The 17,903-nt window shown below is 33.3% G+C and overlaps 6 protein-coding genes across 7 annotated transcripts; all 6 read right to left on the bottom strand.

Moving 5' to 3' along the window:
- Nucleotides 1-88: 88 nt before the first annotated feature.
- On the bottom strand, nucleotides 89-2,604 carry LOC128388544 (uncharacterized). The gene is made up of 3 exons (XM_053347956.1): nucleotides 805-2,604; nucleotides 491-608; nucleotides 89-397 (listed from the first exon to the last, which is right to left on the bottom strand). The coding sequence occupies exons 1-3, from the start codon at nucleotides 2,463-2,465 to the stop codon at nucleotides 272-274; spliced, it is 1,905 nt and encodes a 634-aa protein (XP_053203931.1). The 5' UTR covers nucleotides 2,466-2,604; the 3' UTR covers nucleotides 89-271.
- A 129-nt stretch (nucleotides 2,605-2,733) lies between these two features.
- LOC128388552 (ubiquitin-conjugating enzyme E2 J2-like) lies at nucleotides 2,734-4,259 on the bottom strand. The gene is made up of 2 exons (XM_053347963.1): nucleotides 4,114-4,259; nucleotides 2,734-3,959 (listed from the first exon to the last, which is right to left on the bottom strand). The coding sequence occupies exon 2, from the start codon at nucleotides 3,787-3,789 to the stop codon at nucleotides 3,052-3,054; it is 738 nt and encodes a 245-aa protein (XP_053203938.1). The 5' UTR covers nucleotides 3,790-3,959; nucleotides 4,114-4,259; the 3' UTR covers nucleotides 2,734-3,051.
- A 2,172-nt stretch (nucleotides 4,260-6,431) lies between these two features.
- Nucleotides 6,432-7,947, bottom strand: LOC128388547 (telomerase Cajal body protein 1-like). Its single transcript, XM_053347959.1, is given in 2 exon segments — nucleotides 6,432-7,211; nucleotides 7,214-7,947. Coding segments are annotated over 2 exon segments (1,302 nt in total). The 5' UTR covers nucleotides 7,817-7,947; the 3' UTR covers nucleotides 6,432-6,512.
- A 229-nt stretch (nucleotides 7,948-8,176) lies between these two features.
- LOC128388542 (serine-rich adhesin for platelets-like) lies at nucleotides 8,177-13,805 on the bottom strand. 2 transcript variants are annotated; one of them, XM_053347954.1, is made up of 4 exons: nucleotides 13,477-13,805; nucleotides 9,024-12,486; nucleotides 8,719-8,938; nucleotides 8,177-8,648 (listed from the first exon to the last, which is right to left on the bottom strand). In XM_053347954.1, the coding sequence occupies exons 2-4, from the start codon at nucleotides 12,108-12,110 to the stop codon at nucleotides 8,509-8,511; spliced, it is 3,447 nt and encodes a 1,148-aa protein (XP_053203929.1). In that variant the 5' UTR covers nucleotides 12,111-12,486; nucleotides 13,477-13,805; the 3' UTR covers nucleotides 8,177-8,508. The 2 variants fall into 2 exon arrangements, with proteins under 2 accessions (XP_053203929.1, XP_053203930.1); XM_053347955.1 differs by lacking the exon at nucleotides 13,477-13,805 and adding an exon at nucleotides 12,571-12,854.
- Nucleotides 13,806-14,133: 328 nt separating this feature from the next.
- Nucleotides 14,134-16,124, bottom strand: LOC128388546 (prolactin regulatory element-binding protein-like). Its single transcript, XM_053347958.1, has one exon. The coding sequence runs from the start codon at nucleotides 15,973-15,975 to the stop codon at nucleotides 14,557-14,559; it is 1,419 nt and encodes a 472-aa protein (XP_053203933.1). The 5' UTR covers nucleotides 15,976-16,124; the 3' UTR covers nucleotides 14,134-14,556.
- A 138-nt stretch (nucleotides 16,125-16,262) lies between these two features.
- On the bottom strand, nucleotides 16,263-17,888 carry LOC128388548 (N-acetylneuraminate lyase-like). The gene is made up of 5 exons (XM_053347960.1): nucleotides 17,596-17,888; nucleotides 17,146-17,537; nucleotides 16,921-17,066; nucleotides 16,661-16,832; nucleotides 16,263-16,572 (listed from the first exon to the last, which is right to left on the bottom strand). Exons 1-5 carry the CDS (start codon nucleotides 17,739-17,741, stop codon nucleotides 16,472-16,474), a joined length of 957 nt encoding a protein of 318 aa, XP_053203935.1. The 5' UTR covers nucleotides 17,742-17,888; the 3' UTR covers nucleotides 16,263-16,471.
- Between the last annotated feature and the right edge of the window lie 15 nt (nucleotides 17,889-17,903).

Genomic DNA, 17,903 nt, shown 5'->3' with positions numbered 1-17,903 from the left:
CTTTTTCTTGTGACAATTTTGAGTTAAATTGTTCTTGCAGATCTTGATTGTCGGAGAAGTTGATTGTTAACAAAAAAAATGATATTGATTGGAGACAATTACTGTTTTAATTTATGATTATCTAATATTGTTACAAATTTTTCATGTAACAATTGAGATTGAATTGTGATGAATACATGTTATTTTGGGTTATGAATTTATCTACATGATAAACTTTGGTCAAGAATAAGCAAGTTAATTGTTGAAAGAAAAAATAATTGATTACAAGAAATTAATAACAATTAACTTTATCTATTATCTCTTTATCTAATTGTCGACCAACTGTTTCACTTAATTCTCGTAATAAGAATGGACATTTCTCTCGGTCAGCTAAACATTCCCATGTATCCAAATGAACCTGAGAAAAGACGGTTAAAATCAATTAGATTTCATATTAATCAACAATTAATGATGATGATGATTAATGAACTATTTACGAATTGATACTTACTTTCATTATTTTAATTCGATAAAAATCTTCCAATGTTCGTAATCTAAGATCGAATTGACCTTTCAACTTGTAGGGCTTAGAATTAAATTCATTATCTGTTAACGGTATCACCGCGATTCTGTTGAAAGAAAAATGAAATTTAATCAACTGGGAAATCATCATAGTCTATGATAGGAAATTCGGGAAGCGATGACCAATGGTCAGAAGGAAGTTCTAAATGATTCGGTGACGCTAATTGAAAGCGATCGTCGAAACGTTAGAATTGAAAGGAAAAAGTTGGAAACAAGGATAAGGTAAAAGCGAAAAGCACTTACAATGTATTTTCAGAATTGAATTTATAACAATCATCTAGCAATTTAATTCCATTCTGATCTTCATTATCATAATTATCTAAGTCGATTAGTTTACCATCTTTGTTAACCATTAGTAGATTGTTGATAAAATGTCCATTTGAAGTCCAAACATTAGTAATGACTTTTTGTTTACCACCAAAAGTTAATCTAAGAAACGATGATAATGATTCTTGGAATTGGTTAGGCTTGTGGATTGAATTTAAATGATTAATTGCCTGTGGTAAGATTGATGAAAGAGATGATTTAATTGTTGAGGAAGTTAAATCGTTCGCCTCACAAGAAATTCCGATGTTTAATGTTAAGAGATTATTGTAACTCTTTTCCAGTGAAGAGAATTTTAAATTGTCTTCTATTAGATTAGGTTGGGTTTCGATTAAATGTTCAAATGCTTCGTGTTCTTTGAGAATTAAGAAACTAATTAGTGTTGACATTGGTGAATAAAAGTGACTTCCATGGAGTTTAATTTCTTCCAATAGAATTGGAAATAAATCTTTCCAGTTGACATTTGTTGGTCTCCAATTTAAATGGCCCAGAATTTGGATTATATTTGCCGATGATAACGGTACATCCCAGAGGAAGGAACGAGAATTGTTAACAATTAGTGATGAAACTTTTTCCAATGCATTTGATGAATAATGATCGTATTTCATGGTGAAAGCGAGGAAATAATCAAAAGCACCAAAGTTTTCAAATGAATCTGATTTCTCGTAAATACTGTAAATTGTATCACAATATTTACGATTAAAATAAATTGGATCACTTGTTGTGCTTAACGATTTCAATGTTTCGTCAAAATAATAATCAATCTCAAAGTTGTAACTGCTTAATGAGCCAACTATTTGAGTGAAACAATGATTAAGAATCTTGTTGATTAACGGGCGACCAATTGAATCTAAATTTTCCTCAATGTAACTATGAGATAAAAGACCAACTAAATTGTTCAAGTGGGCAGAATTCATGAATCTCAACTTGGAAGCGATAACTTGAAGCAGAAAACTGACCGCTTTCAGGTCAATAGATCCATGAGTAGATGCTTTAAGAATAAGTAAAAGATGATCTGGTCTAGTGGTCAACTTTTTTCCAAGAATTTTGATCGCTAATGCTTCAGGTATCGCCGATAGAAGTGCTTTCAACGTTGGATCTATTGGTTCTCTTTCATCTTCCGGATCACGTTCAACCATTGGATTTTGACTTAACAGGAAATAGATTTCTGATAATTGTATAGAATCATATTCATTAAGATGGACTCGTAACATTTGAAGAGCTCCTTTGGTGATCCCGATGTTTGTTGGAAGGTTAATTCCAAGAACCAAGTGAGCAAGTGAACGAACTTGTTCCGGTCTAATGTAGCGTAATTTTTTCATTATCAGAGAACATGTTCCTCTAAATGAATTATCATTGAGTAAAGAATTTTTTACATCACCATCAGAATAATATTTTCGTAATGTCCAAAGATGTTGAATTTCAACGGTCATTGGATCCAAGCCAAGAGATTCTTCTGGAGGTTCAATTTTCTTGGGGAATCGGCGACTGAGCCTATTGTCAGTGGAAGATAAAGATAATCTAGAGAAACACCGGCTAGATGAAGAGAAGAATCTTCCTGATAAACGAGAAGACAACATTTGGATACTCAATTAAATCTTGATCACAATTTATAAAAGAAAACAAAAATCTATTCAAAGATTCAGTCTCATGTTTATGTCAACATGTTTTTAGATTTAACTTGTTTACAGAGGGCGCGATGCTCGTTGCCATGGTTACCATGGAAATTTGAAATTTAATTAAATTTTTGAGCTCAATTTTGATTAGCTAATTAGTTGGAGGATTTGAGGTTTTGCATTTATGATGTGAATTATTGAGAGTATCGATTGTGGATAATCATGGTTAAGATCATTTTTGAAAGGTATATGACTTTATTTTGACAGTTTTCTTTTAAAATTATATACTGTGAATATTTCTTGGATTGTGAATTGATTTAACAATTTAGATAAAGAGGAAACAACTGAATTGATGATGAGATGAACAAAAGAGACAGAGAGAGAGAGAGGGAGAAACAAGAGGAAACATGACACTGGTAAAAGAGGAAGAAGAGAGAAAGAGAGAAAAGCAAAACAACAAGAAAGAAATTTAAATGATAAGAGAGTGAGAGAGGAAAATGATGCAACTGAAGTTGGAATTATAATGATCTCTGAAATGTGATAACAACAATTAGGAGGACGGATCGTGATCAGCTGCACTTAAAGCTCTTAAAACATATCTAGCGGTATAAACGAACGCAATGAAACCTATTACAACACCGATATTCGTCAAGGCACCGGTAAGGGAGCCATTTTCAGCTCTTAATCCTGCAGCAGTTGATCCAATTGAATTTCTTAAACCAGCAACTCTTTCGGAAACTGATGATAAACCATCAGCAGATTGTTGCTCCTTTTGAATTCGTTCACGAGCTTCGGAAGCAAGTTCTGGAAATAATTGGCAAAATTCGTTGTTATTCAAATTAAATGACCAGCTTTCACGAGCGTAGCTCCTTTTCTTCCAATCAGGTGTATCAATTGAGCCCATGGTTGGATTTTTTTCTAACATAAAGCTCAATAGACCAGTTAATATAGTTGATGCACTCCAAGTTGGATTCCAGGTATTTGGGTGATAGTCTGAGATAGATAAACATAATCGTGTATTACACTTGAAACGTCCACTTGGAGTTAACATTAAAATGGTCGGTGGTTTAAATGGAAAATCAGCTGGAAATCGTAGTTTACCATGGTAGATTCCACCTTCATAAGGTGAACCTTCAGGTCCACGAATAACGTAATTCCATTCTAATATATTATCTGGAAGTGGATGAGCAGAAACATAAGGAACAGGATCTTTCAATATTTTAAGATAATCTCTTTTCAATCGTTGGGTTGATGTGATTGAACGATTTTTTATACTTGATCCACTCATGTTGAAGATATTTCACTATTTTTGACCAGATGAAGATAATATGAGGGAGAGAGTGAGAAGAAAAACAAAATCAAATACAACCAAATGAAAACGTTACAAAATAAGAAATGAGCAAATTTCTCCAATCAAAATGTTCCACAGAAAAACAAAATGAAACAAATTACATAAGTCTAAACAGGAGAAGGGAGAGAGAGAGAGAGAAACAAAAGAGAATAGAAAAAAAAAATTTAGATAGAAAGAGAAAAAGATTGAAACAAAATTATAGTAAAGAGGATAAAAGGTTTTCAATTAATTTAAATTTCCAAGGTAAAAGTGTAAACATACACTCGAATCAAATATTGCCGAAAGTTGAACACCAAAATAAACGATGATAAAGGAGAAGAAGAAGAAGAAGAACAATAAGAATTAATTGTAATTATCACGAGAGAAAAATTGAATTAGTTTAATTTGAAAGAATTAATTTGACAAAATGTAAATAGAATTGAAATTAATGTTGTGATTGTGAAAGAAGAAAAATTTTCTGAGAAAATGAAGGTTTGTCTCAATTCTAATCGCGGTTCTTTTGAAACGGTTAAGCAAATTCCGAGGAAAATGAAGTTAATTGAATGAACCGCTTTTCCATTTGAATGAAGTTCATTGCATCAGCTGGAAGAAGATTTTAAATTGTCATCTTTGTTTTAGAATTGATTTAAATTCTCTTTTGATAATTTTCTATTCTTTTTTATAATCTCATCTGTTTTTTGTTGTTCTTCGCTCAAAGATCATGGGATCTGCTGCTGATACTCGAGCTCTTTTTGCTGAGACTAAGAGAAGACTAATTGAGAGGCTTAATGGAAATATAAACAATTGGGGATCTTTGGTTCGTCAGATTGTCAGAGGATCTAAAACATCTGAGGTAAGAATTTATTAATCGTTTACAATTAGATGATTGCGAATGGTTTATAATTTGTTTCTCTTGTTTTATGGTTAGCAATTATCTCAGTGCACTAAGGCCTTTGTTAATCAAGAACATGCTATTGAAAATACTGAATTGGTGAGTACATTTTGCTTCTCATTTTGATTTTATTTTAATCTTATTTGTTTTTATTATTTTATTTACTTTTTAGCATATTGATAAACTTGTGAATATCAATAAATTAATGCTCCAGCCAGTTGATGTGAAGATCCTTTGATTACCGAAGATGATTGTTAATGATTTGCTTTTGGATTTTTGTTTCCCTATCATTTTGTTGAACGTTTTTTTTAATGATTTTAGTAAAAAGATTTGATTGTGAAAAAATGTTTAAAAACTTTGGCTCTTTAGTATCACCCTGATAAATTTGGTTCAATTGTGCCAATTTTATTGGCTGTTTAAATTAGATTAGGTTAGGTTTTCACTATTATGGGTCATCATGGCCTGAGAAATGCCCGGAGGGCCTGAGACAATCAAATCGAACCTGAGACTGAAAAATTTAGCTGAAAATTGAAAATGTCGAGCTGATGGACATTACTAATTACATCATACATAATTAAATTACCTGAGATATTTAATTCCATCATCGGGAGTGCGATAAAAAGCTTTACCGCCAATAGCTTTTTGACAGTAATTTAATTGGAATAATTTGATTTTTTTCTATCATCAATTATGCACCTTTAATTAGTCAAATTGTTGATTTTTGATTTTCAACAATGTACCGAATCTTTTGTAATGGTTGTTACAGTTTCTTCAATGAGGACAGAATGTTTTCATTAACGAGCTGCGGCCATGTTTATTGTTCAGATTGTCTTCCTTATGGTAAGTGTCACTTTTTCCGTCTTAATTTTAGTTCATTTAATTTAGCCGAATTAATTGTTTTCTGCAATTTTTTTCTTCTCTTTTGTTTTTCTCCACATTAGGCAACCGAGATAATTGTAAGATATGTAAACGAAAGTTCTCAAAAATGAACATCACCAAGCATATTCCCGAATCAACTCAAATGCTGTTCAAGGATTTGAAAAGGAACCTCATGAGTCTCACCAAAGTGATCAAAGTGAATATTTAATGCCAGATTCTCATGATGTTGGAATAAAAGATGAAGAGTAAATTTCTCATTTCATAACTTGACTAATTTTCCAATTCTAACTTACCTATTTGTGTTGTTCCTTTACACAGTCTTACTTACGTTGATTGGAGCGACGATTTGGATGTCGATGAGTATGAAAAGAAAACTCGACAATATATGAACAGTAAAATTTCATTCCTCAAGCGAAAAATTTTCCTGAAGTAAGTAAGAATGGACTTCTCAGAGATGAGAAAGATGAGAATCAATGTCTCACACAAGTAAGTAGCCACACACAGAAAAAAATAACTGGTCAACTTAATCAGCTAAAAAACTTGATTCTTTTTCTCATTTTTCAACAGTTTGGCTCAGATTAACCAACAATTGATCAAGACCTAGTCAAAATTGACAATGTAAAGCAATGGAATTAACCTCAAACCATCCCGGCAACTCGTCAATCAACAATTGATCAATTTTTATCGCGCGAAAATAACTTCATCGTCAGGTAATTAAATTGTCTCATTGTGATCTGAAATCTCCTGTCAATTCCTTCCTGACATCTTAATTTTGTTGGAAATTTTTACAATTCTTTTCTTTTTTCTTTTTCTCTTCTGTAATCAAAAGTCACTTATGAACGTTTTTTTAATGATTTAAGTAAAAAGATTTGATTGTGAAAAAATGTTTAAAAACTTTGGCTCTTTAGTATCACCCTGATAAATTTGGTTCAATTGTGCCAAGTTGATTGGTTGTTTCTTCTGAGATGGAATCGGGATTCTGATGATGAATTTCCTCCTCATTTCTGATGATTGGAATCATCCAGATTTTGATTGAATTATCACAATTATCAACTGGTTTTGAAATAAAATGATGATCCTCATCATCTGAATCAGTGGCAATGGGTAATCTCCGTTGACCAGAAGAAGTGACCATAAGCGGAAGCGATGGATGAAGTGAAACTCCGTTGACACTTTCATTATGAGCCTTGAATTTTTTAACCGGATCAAGAAATCCATTGGTTGATTGTTCATCTTTATCATCAAGATTCCAAAAAGTAACATGACCATCATCACCTCCCGAAACAAGACAATTACCATTAGAAGAAATGTCGAAATAAATCCGCTGGTGGGTTATTACCGTTCGCTTGAGAGTAAATAAAATGGAGCTTAATTTCCTCATATCCCAGCATAAAATTTCACCATCTCGTCTCCCACCACTGAACAATTTAGTTCCATCAGGAGAAAAGGTCAAATGTGTCAATCCTCCTCGTTGGCCCTCTAAAATACATATCGGATCACCAGTGGGCTCCTCGTAAAGGCCAATTTGTTTGGAATACGATCCAACAGCATAGATGTCACGTCTCACCGGATTAACGGTGATACAAGAGATTATCCCATGTTGTCCACCTTCACTCCATGGGTCAATCTTTCCTCGCAAACTTTACCTGGTGAACGAACATGAAAAACCCGAATTCCTTTCTTAAAACCGGCATAAATTTTTTCTCCATCAGGACTGAAGGCAACAGAATAAGCAGAAATAAGTTCATCTAAATGATTGTATGGTGAATAAACTGCGACAATTTGTCCGGTATAAGCGTCCCAAAGATGAATCGGATTATCTCTACTAGTGGTCAGAAAAAAACATGATGAAGGATCCATTGAATTCATTAATGGAAACCAATTATAATCGTAAACCAATTCACTTGTTTTCATCTCAAGAACTGGTAACATATCTGATTGTTGCTGTTGTTGATCATCACCAACAATTAAATCCAATGGAGTTGAATAAATATCATGAGGTAAATTGAATATTCTCAAAATTTTATCTTCACTATTGGTTAAGAAACAAGATCCATCCGGTGACCATTTGCATCCTTTCAGGTAATTTGTTGGCGATTGGTAAGGTGAGGTAACCGATTTAAGGAGAGTTAATTGTTTATCATAATCGAAATCAAACCCAGGGACTGGAGTATAATTAACATTATCAAAGGAAAGTGACAAATCTTCATCCATGTTTAATATTACGAGAGAAATAAACAAAAAAGATTAGAAGTAGAAATTGTTTTTCTTGATTGTTTACTCGAACATGTGATGACAAACAGCTGATTAAAAACGCGGTTTCTTAATTTGAACCAATTAAGTTTTGGTCTTTTTGTTTCTCAATCATTTTTTTTCACTCAATTAGATGTTAATTGTTTGTGGAATGTTTAATTGTTTGATTGCAAAAACAGAGCCTGAAAAAAAACTTATGATAATCTACAAAAAGATTTAGACAAAAAGAGTATGAAAGAGAGAGAGAGAGAGAGAGAGAAGAAATTTAAAAGAACAAAATATTTAACAATATTTGAGAATTAAATTACCAAAGAATAATAATTAATGATTAGAATTAGAATTAATTAATGAGAATCGTTATTAGTGGGTCGATGAGGTGAATAGATTGAGAATAAGAATATGAGAAACTCAGTCATTTCTTTTTGGTTTTTGGTTGGTGATTTGGTTTTCAATTCAATTCTTTGGAAAGTGTCAATTGGATTTACGATTTGATTAGAAAGAGAGAGATCATAAGGAAAAATTAATTAAAATTGGTAATTGAACAGAAAACAAAAAAGGATAAGATGAGGAGGGAAAAAAGATATGTTTGAGTCGCACGAAAATTTAAGTACATTGAAAAATAGGCAAGAAAAATTAAAGAATCAAATGGTTAACTAAGTAACCACGGTATCCCTGTGATTGGAATTGATGTGGCGTAGAAGTGTTTCCTCTTTGGCGAACTTTTTATGACAATGTGAACAAAGAATTGGCTTGAGTTGTAAGTGAATTGAACGAAGATGACGATTAAGGTCTCCTGTTAAAAAGAAAGACAATTTTTGATTAGTATTAATTTGAAAGGAAGATCGATTCGATTGAAAATTAACCTCTTTGGCAAAATCCTTTGGAGCAATGGGGACATGCGAAAGGTTTCTCTTTGTTATGGAATCGTTGATGTGTCACTAAATCACTATGTCTAATGTAACCCTTTCCACATTGGGAACATCGATGTGGCTCAGTTCCTCGGTGGATATGTAAATGTCGGGCAAGATCACATCGTTGGATAAAAGATTTACCACAAATATCGCATCGGAATCGTTGATCTTCCTGTTAAAGTGAAAGGTAAAGGAAATCATGAGAAAAGTGTTAGTTTTTATCTTGATTTTATTGTTTTAAATGAAAAAAAACTTACTTTTGAGGGAAGAGAATGAATCTTTTTGTGTCTGGTATAATTACCAAGTCGAGTAAAAGTGGAATTGCACAGTTCACATTTGAAAGGTCGATCGATTTCAGTAGTCTGACCTGGATTTTCAGCCGAGGTCAACAATTTGGTACTGTTAATTGGATCTCTAGTTGTTGTACCGATTGTTTGTTGTTGTTGTTGTTGAATTAATTGTGATTGAGATTGTTGCTGTTGCGATTGTTGTTCAAAACGCTCATTTGACAAAGATATTTGACTAGTTGAGAGTGTTGGTATTTCTGTAAGGTTCGCACTTGACCCTCCAGTCACTCCTGAACCCAATCCTAAACCTCCAGCTACAACGATACTTCCCGCTCTTCCAACAGCACCTCCAATTAATGATCCACTGTTACCAAGCACCGAAACCGTAGTGGCAGCCTTATTGTTGGCATTTGCATGAATACTGTGATTAGTTGTGGTTGTAGTTAAACCTAATCCAGAGTTAGTTGTGTTATTAGTACTAAATCCAGAAGCAATAGTTGCACTCGTCGAGTCGCTACTTCGAGTTGTGAGAGGCAGTATGATTGAAGTTCCATCTTCTCTAAGTAATTGAAGGGCCAATTGCTTTTGAAGAATAGTAGAAGAGGGGAAAACAGCGGCAACATTTGCTGCGAATTGTAATAACCCTCCGGGAAGAATTTTGATATCCAATGGAGTCAAAGGAAGGGTAACATTAGCCGATGGAGCAGCAGCGGTAGAAGTTGAAATAGTCGTAGATGATGACGAATTGGAAGAAATTAATGATGATAACGATGATGTACTGATAATTGAATTTTGACCAATAAGAGTACCACCGCCACTATTACTAATAACACAATTGTTTGCTGGACTAGACGAAGATAATGTTGGTGTGGAAACGGCAATGAAACCACTGGTAGAAGAGGTGGAAGATGGAGATGACAAAGATGATAGAGATAATGATGATGAAGACGACGAAGAACCGACTACAGTTGAATTTGAAATTAATGGAGTTAAAGGTGTACCAGTGGGTAAAATTGAATTGGGTGATGGTGAAGTTGTTGCCAGGGATGAGGGAGTTGGAGGAAGAGTAATTTGAACCAGTGATCCAGAGCCATTTGATGAGAGTGAGGAGGTTGAATGTTTACTAAAGTGGGAGAAAGACGGGATTTGGGCCATAAGAGTGGGAGGAGATGATGAGGTAAGAGACGAAGAGGTCAAAGAAGATGAGGCAAGAGAAGATGAAGAAGATGAAGAAGAGAGAGAAGATGATTGTAATGGAATAGGTGTATTCATTTGTTCGGTAAGTGGATTTGGTCGAAGTTCCAATGAAGAGCTACTTTCTTCTGGAGTTAACCTGATTGAGCTATTGTTGTGAAGTGTATTTAATACGCTGAAAGTGGTCACTGTGCTGGTCGACGCTGATCGTGACTCACTATTGATTAAATCAACGTCATCGTCAACATCATCATCCATTCCATTAATCAAACCTGGATCATTATCAACGGCTCCCTCTTCAACGATCATCTGTTCAACGGATTCATCTTCGTCAAATTTTTCCTCTTTCACAAGGGTTAGATCAAATCCGTTGACCATCGAGGATGAAGAGACTGTTGTTGTGGTCAATACTCCGCCGACAGAGGTTAATAGGGATGTTGAACCATTGATTGAAGATGATAATCTGGATGATAACGATGGACAAGATTGTGTAATTGTCGAGGATAAAGGTGAAGATGAGGAATGTTTCAAATCGAGGATTAAGGTTAAAGGAGTTGTATCTGGTTCAATGGGAGTAATGACCACTTCTCGAATTGCGTTGTGTTGGTCATCGGCCAGTGTAGAGGCAAAAAGATCCTCGGTGGGCAGTTCTTCGTGAGTTTCAGATAGTCGGGATGCTCGTCCATTATTAGAAGCATCATCATCACTGATTAAATGGATTTCTCTGTGAGAGTCAATTAGAAAAGGTGATTCACAGTATCGGTCTAAACTCATGGTTAATCCATGATTATCATGAGATTTTTTAATTATCTCCAGACGACTAGTTGATAAGTTGACATCTTTTTTAACTGCGGAAACAGCTGATGTCGATTCTTCAGTTAAACTAAGAAAATCAGTTGGACTGATTAAGATTCGTTGATGATGATGATGATGATGATGATTAATGTGATGATTGGATGTAACAGAATGTGAATTATTAAGATGGGAATGAAGTGAGTGATGAGTTAATGAAAGGTTTGACTTAACAGAATCTAAATCATCAACTGGACAGGAAATGAAACAATCAGTTAAATGAGAGGATGAGGTTAAATTTTTACTGCTAATCGATGACATTGATTCCAATTTAAACCCCAGGGTATTTGATGAACCTGAAGAGGTTGTGATTGTGTTTGTTGTAAGGGAATTGTAACCTCCCTTCTCTCCACCACCAATTTCAAGTGGTTCCAATTTAATTGCTGATGGATGTAAGATTTGATTCGAATCATTCCTGTAATTTGATGATAAAGATGAGATAGATGAAGATAATGAAGATGATACCAGGGTGGAAACCGCAGGACTTGATGTGATCGTTGAACAATTTGACAAACCAGTTGAATTATAAGAGACACTAATATATTGCACACTTAATTTACCATTTGATTGATTAACAACACTATTATTGTGATGATTGTTATTATTATTACTATTATTTGTATTATTATTATTACTATTATTACTATTGATATTGTTGATGCTGCTTTGACCAATATTGTTATTAGTATTACCTGAGGTAATATTATTATTATTATCGGTACAAAAGTCACTTGAAAGGTTAAGGTGAGAATTACGTCGAAATGATTGTTGATTATTTGACGAAATAAAACCAAGTTGATTGATTAATGATTGATGATGTTGATGATTGACTTGTTGACAGGATGAATCTTCCAATTTAATTCGTACACAATGGTCAGATAATGTGGTCGAAGAAGAAGAAGATGATAATGATGGGATTGGTTTAATTTTACCATTGATAACAATAACCTCATTCTCAACTAAACTAGAACTTGAACTTAAACAACTTTCATCTTCATCTAAATTGTTCATTGTCGTCAAAATGAATCAACGGTTGAGATAATTTTCCCAAATTTTGAGTTTCTCTGCACCTTATCCGTGTTGTATTCGTCTCGTTTACTGGATTTAGAATCAAATTGTTCAATTTTGAATTCCACCGAATTGTGTTGTTTATGATGAAGAAGATGAAGATGATGATGATGGTCAAAAACAGATGACCCTTTAATGAATGATGATGATAGTAGGAATGTTGAATCAGGTAAATATGAATATTCTTGAGTTTCTATTATCTTGGTAGGAACAACAGCAACAACTGGAATCAAGTAATTAACCATCAGGATTCTGGTATTTCAGTCATTAAGATTAATTAAAAGGTTCCAGGGTATCACCAAGGTCTTTAGTTGATCATCTGTAATTTTAGATAATAACAAGAAGTGTTGACGATTACCAAAAATTGCAAGTTCCAAATAGAAAATAGTTGTGGGAATAGAACCTTAAATTAAATAGAAACAACGGTCAAAGGGTAAGGTCGAATAAGAAAATGTAAAGATGATCAAGATGATTGAATAGTGACTCAATTAAGAGTCAAATTCTACCAGTGGAAATGAAAGCAGAATGGAAAAAAAATCGATGAACCGGAATAAACACAAGCGAAAGAGAAAGAAAAAAAGAAAGAGAGAAATATAGTCAGAGGGTATCAAAAGATCAAACAAAGAGAAAGAGAAAAAGACAGAGTATGTAAAGGGGAGAGAAAGAGAATTAGAGAAAATAGAAAAGAATATTAGAGAAATAAATTAAAAAACCATCTTAGATTGGAAGAATTACTAATCACAGAGAATTTAGAATTAATCACAAACATTGGAAAAAAAATTAAATTGTTGATCAATGGAGAAAACAAACATTTCAATTAAGGAGAATTTGGATTAAAAAAAAATAAGAAGTTAAAACAATAGATTATCACCAATCATCACAGAGATTTAACAACAAGATGAGTGAGAAAGAAATCAAGACAAAGGATAAATTAACTGTAGAAAATTAAATCACTAGAAATGGAATTTTGATGATCTTGGTTGATTAGAAAAATAGAGAAATAAAAACAAAGAGAAGAACAATAAAAAAAAAGATACATTAAAATGAGAGAGAAAGAGAAAAGAAAGGTCAAGAGTAAAAGAGAATAGAAAATAGAAAATAAAAAGAAAGAGAAAATCGAAACTGAAGAAAGAAAAGAAAGAGAAGAGAGAAAAAGGTTGACTGGGAATGGAGTTTAACATTGAAATGGTTCCTGGGATGGAGATTATTTTTAGATAGTGATTGTTAATTCTAATTGTGTTGTTATATTTACAATTGGAATTGAGTTGGAAAAGGTGATTAAGTGGAAAGTAAACAATTAAAGACTTACCTTATTTAGAACAATTAAATTGAACTTTGATAATTGTCGCTGATGTGAAACAAAAGGAAACCCAAAAATGGTTTTTATTACTTAGATATATTTAAGTTTAAATCTCTTACCAAAGATATAGTATATAAATATCAACACTTTAACCTAAAAGAAAGAGAGAGAACCAGAAAGATGAAGACAGACAGAGAGAGAGAGAGAGAGAGAGAGAGATGATGTAAATAGACAGAGAGTAATGAGAATCACCACCGCTCTTGAACCAGAAACAAGAGTAAAGGGAATCATTTCTATTAGAACTTATTTTATTATCGATTTTCTCTTCTTCCTCCATCCCAGTCTTTCTTTTTCTCTTTCTTTTTCATCCCTCCCTCTCTTTCTCTTTCTCATCATCATTTTCCTCTTCAATGGGACCTTGTATTCTCCATCATTGTAGCTCTTTCTCTTTCTCTCTCTTTCTCTCTGTTATTTTCTCTTTCTTTTCGATTGTTATGATGAATTGTCGAATAAAAAATGATCTTCTCTTTCTTTTTTTCTTTAGGTTACCATTTCCATCGCCATCATCATTGTGCTTCTTTTCTCTATGTAAATTGATTAATTGAGTTAATTTAATGTTCGGGATGTTTAAGATAATTGATTGGTAACTTTTTCCATTGATGAAACTTTGATTTCGATATAACAATTAATTCCTCCTTTTATTTTATTGTGGAAAAAAACAAATATCAGATAATTTATATATTTTTTTTCTTTCAGTTTATATAATTTGTTATTAACCAATTTCGTTTGATTTTGTAATAAAAAGATTTAATAATTTCACTAAATAATAATAAAAATTGATTCAATTATTTGCAATTGTTTGGACAACTCAATGTTTGTCATGAAATTTGTTTTTCTTTCTTGTTGATTGTAGTTGATGATGTTTAATTGATTGTGAATCAATCTTTTTGTTGTAGTTGTGTGTGTGTGTCAAAATAAATTTACACAAATTTACATTATACAGTTTGTTTTTCCCTTGATTGTTAAAGTTGATTACGATTAATTCAACTTGGTTTTGTTTCTCTCCAACTCGACATTATTAATTGTAGTTCATAAACCAAGTAATTCGAGGATTATGTAGATTGAGAAAATAACAATCGCGAAACAAATCATTGATCCAGTAAGTCCAATCGTCTTTTGCCTGGGAATACTGTGGATAACTAGGTGACGGTCAACAGATATACTGACCAGTGAGCTGTCATTATTACCTGTTAACAGTTGAGTCTCTGGGCAAGTTTTAAGAAACTCTAATCCGGTTACAAAGATATTATGAGCACGTGGATAACTGTACAATTTTTGCAAACTAAATGCGATGTAAATCTCAACGGTTCCTTCTTGTGTTCCAATTCCTATGAATCTGCCATCATCTGAAATCGCCATTGATGAAACCATAATTGCTCCGAGAGATGTTAACCTTTCAACTGTATATTTATTTGTATCCCATTTACAAAGATAAGCTGGATAAGGTGGCTTGTGACGTGAGGCTGGATTGTGGACAGTAAATAATTTATATGTTATCGGATTAGAATCAACCACCAAACCATAACGACAACTTCTCATAACATATTTAACTAATTGAGTTGAATTTTTAATCACAGGAATTTCTGTTACAAGTTCACATTGTCTTTTCCCAGTATTGGCATCCCAAATGTAACCATGTCCATCTCTTGAGACACTTGCAATCACATTACCCAATGGATGAATATCTAGATCATCAATTTCATCTTTATGTGCAGGAATATCAACTAATTTGGTTACATTTGGATATCTCCAGATTCTTATGTGACCATCAGCTCCACCAGCAACCAGGGCACTTAAATTATTGTTATAACGTATCACTTTGACAAAAGCATCTTCCTCGAGAGATGAAAAGTCTGTCTTGAAAGCTTCTAATTTAGTAAATTCAAATGTATATCCTAATTCACTTTCAGGAACCACTTCAGAATTAGTTCTACTTCTTCTACCAACAGCAGCGGCAACATTTCCACCATCATTATTTTCCCCAGCAACACCAACCGCAGCGGCAGCGGCTCGTCGACGAACAGCATTACCAACATCATTATTGATTAAATTATTGTTAGGCCTAATACCTCCTCCAGCATTACCATTAATATGAACAGTCTCCTGGCGAGGTTTGGATATTAATCTCATTCGCCAAAGTAAACATTCACCATTAATACCACCTCCAGCCAAGATTAGATGTCTATCATTTTGGAAAACAGTTCCACTCATAATTGCTCTGGAATCTGTAAGAAAACGTTTAACCAATCGAGCTGAACAAGTAGAAGACGATAAACCATCACTATTAACATTATGAGAAGGTGCAAGTAACTCATATATTTCAACTGAATTTTTAACACCGGTATTTGCTTGACCACCACCACCAGCAACCAATATGTGCCTCTCATTGATCACCTTAACCATATACAAGGGAATGTCAACCCTTGCAAGTAACTTAGAGTTTCTCATTTCACTTATTGTTAAGTTACATTGACACCAAATTGGACGGTACACATTAATAAAGAAAATAAAACCAAACTAAATCACAATCAACAATTAAAACACTCGCAGTTAATCAATTAGAAAACAAGAAATTCCATTCACATCAACACGTCACTCAAAATGTTCTTGTTGATCATCACTTACAATTCGATTATTAGTCAACGGTCCCTTTTCTTTTTTTTTTCTTTGGCGGGACAATTGAGATTCTTTTGCTTTTCTTCATTTTTGTCAACAATTAAGATTTTTGCTGTTGATTGTGAGATAATTAAAGTGAATTGTTTTATTGTTTTATTTGTTTTCGTGTAAATACTGTTCACAATTTTGATGGAAAATTATTGCCATAGATTAAGTTGTTTGTTTACTTGGAGTAGAAATTTGTAAAATGTTATTGTTGTCTTTTGATTCTTGATTTTTCTTGATTTTAAATTGATTAGGTGATTGGTAATTGTTGGCATTGGTTAAATTAATTATCATGAGCGTAAATTGGTGCTCGAGGTTTGCCAAGTTTAACTGATCCATTGGTCTCCTCTGAAATTGCTTTCTTCACATTATGGATAAAATTACCTAAATTGTAAAGTGTAAACAAAAGGTTAATAATCAAATGGGGAAAAAGTGATTATCTTATTTATCTTATTTATCGTTGGTGATTTACCTCCAGTGAACATTGTCTTTATTTCATTGATACAATCTTGTTGTTCAGCAGCAGCTTTTAAATCAGTTGGTAGATTATTCAAAATCGATTCCCACTTGGCAACAGTATCACGGAAGTTAAATAAAGCACAGATTCCAGCGGTGATTCCCATGGAAGCCATTGGTAGAAGACACTGTTTAAATTGTTCATAGACAGTTGATTATAATTACGACGATAAATGATATGGTAAAGAAAAACAATCCATTAAATCTTAATGTTACCTCTTCATATCCAGTGAATATCTTGAACCGAGAACGTAAACCAACACCAACGGAACTTATTGCCGCCATATCAGTAGAAGTGTATTTCATTCCAGCTAAATTTGGAACACGAATTTTAGCTTCTTCTAAAAATGCTCGAATATCGACTATTGGAGGATAAAAGAGAAGAAAAGAAAAAGAAATTGGAATTGGAATCCATTTGGTTGCTTAGATGAAGAAACTTACGTTTTACATTGGTCATTTCTGGAAAATGATAATAAAGCAATGGGAGACTTGGAGCTGCTTTATAAATTGATTGTAAATATCTAATTAAACAATCATTAGTTTCTGGCCGATGATAGAAAGGTGGGAGAACCGCTAAAGCGTCAACATTCATGATTGAATAATAATGAGCTTGTTCGAGTGTCTCTGAGGCGACTGTTGATGAAATACAAGCGATGACCAACATATCGGGTTTTTTGGTTCGTATCGATTGAAACCAGGCCTGGACAACGGCCATTCGTTCAGCTCCACTTAGAGATAAACCTTCACCAGTCGTACCATTAATGTAAACACCACCAACGCCGATATTGATTAGATGATCAGTATAAGCATTGAACATGTCGTGGTTAACAGTTCTAATGAAAGATAATCGACAATTAATGGGACATAATTAACAATCTACGATCAACTTACCCATCACTATTCATTGGAACAGCAACCGCAGCAATTGCTCCTTTAAAGTTAATCAACTTATTGTATCTCGCCAACAATTTACCGGACATTTTGTGTTTCTCCACGATCTCCAAAGCCTTTTCTCTATCAATTGAATCGACATCCATTTTCTGTATTGATTGTTGATCAAAATCGAAAAACACTAATCACAATTAGAGAATGTAAACCAAATTGAATACTGATGATTTTACTCTAATAATGAGATGAGTCCAGATGAGAAACTATTTAAGTTATTAGGTTATCATAATCATTGGAAAAACAAAATGATA

This window comes from Panonychus citri, unplaced genomic scaffold (assembly GCF_014898815.1).
Source record: "Panonychus citri isolate SS breed McGregor unplaced genomic scaffold, ASM1489881v1 Contig00100, whole genome shotgun sequence".
Classification (NCBI taxonomy): domain Eukaryota; kingdom Metazoa; phylum Arthropoda; class Arachnida; order Trombidiformes; family Tetranychidae; genus Panonychus; species Panonychus citri.
Note: the sequence above shows the minus strand (reverse complement) of the source record. Positions and strands in the feature narration are given on the sequence as shown.

Excerpts from the sequence above, each read along its gene's own strand:
- LOC128388542 (XM_053347954.1), bottom strand. The coding sequence starts at position 12,110 with ATGAACAATTTAGATGAAGATGAAAGTTGTTTAAGTTCAAGTTCTAGT. Across the intron at positions 8,939-9,023 it reads TTCATTCTCTTCCCTCAAAA|GAAGATCAACGATTCCGATG; the intron begins GTAAGTTTTTTT and ends TCACTTTAACAG. Across the intron at positions 8,649-8,718 it reads CAAAGGATTTTGCCAAAGAG|GAGACCTTAATCGTCATCTT; the intron begins GTTAATTTTCAA and ends TCTTTTTAACAG.
- LOC128388552 (XM_053347963.1), bottom strand. The coding sequence starts at position 3,789 with ATGAGTGGATCAAGTATAAAAAATCGTTCAATCACATCAACCCAACGA.
- LOC128388544 (XM_053347956.1), bottom strand. The coding sequence starts at position 2,465 with ATGTTGTCTTCTCGTTTATCAGGAAGATTCTTCTCTTCATCTAGCCGG. Across the intron at positions 609-804 it reads TTCAATTCTGAAAATACATT|AATCGCGGTGATACCGTTAA; the intron begins GTAAGTGCTTTT and ends TTCTTTCAACAG. Across the intron at positions 398-490 it reads ATCGAATTAAAATAATGAAA|GTTCATTTGGATACATGGGA; the intron begins GTAAGTATCAAT and ends GTCTTTTCTCAG.
- LOC128388548 (XM_053347960.1), bottom strand. The coding sequence starts at position 17,741 with ATGGATGTCGATTCAATTGATAGAGAAAAGGCTTTGGAGATCGTGGAG. Across the intron at positions 17,067-17,145 it reads AGAAATGACCAATGTAAAAC|TCGATATTCGAGCATTTTTA; the intron begins GTAAGTTTCTTC and ends ATCCTCCAATAG. Across the intron at positions 16,573-16,660 it reads AAAGACAATGTTCACTGGAG|GTAATTTTATCCATAATGTG; the intron begins GTAAATCACCAA and ends TTTACAATTTAG.
- LOC128388546 (XM_053347958.1), bottom strand. The coding sequence starts at position 15,975 with ATGAGAAACTCTAAGTTACTTGCAAGGGTTGACATTCCCTTGTATATG.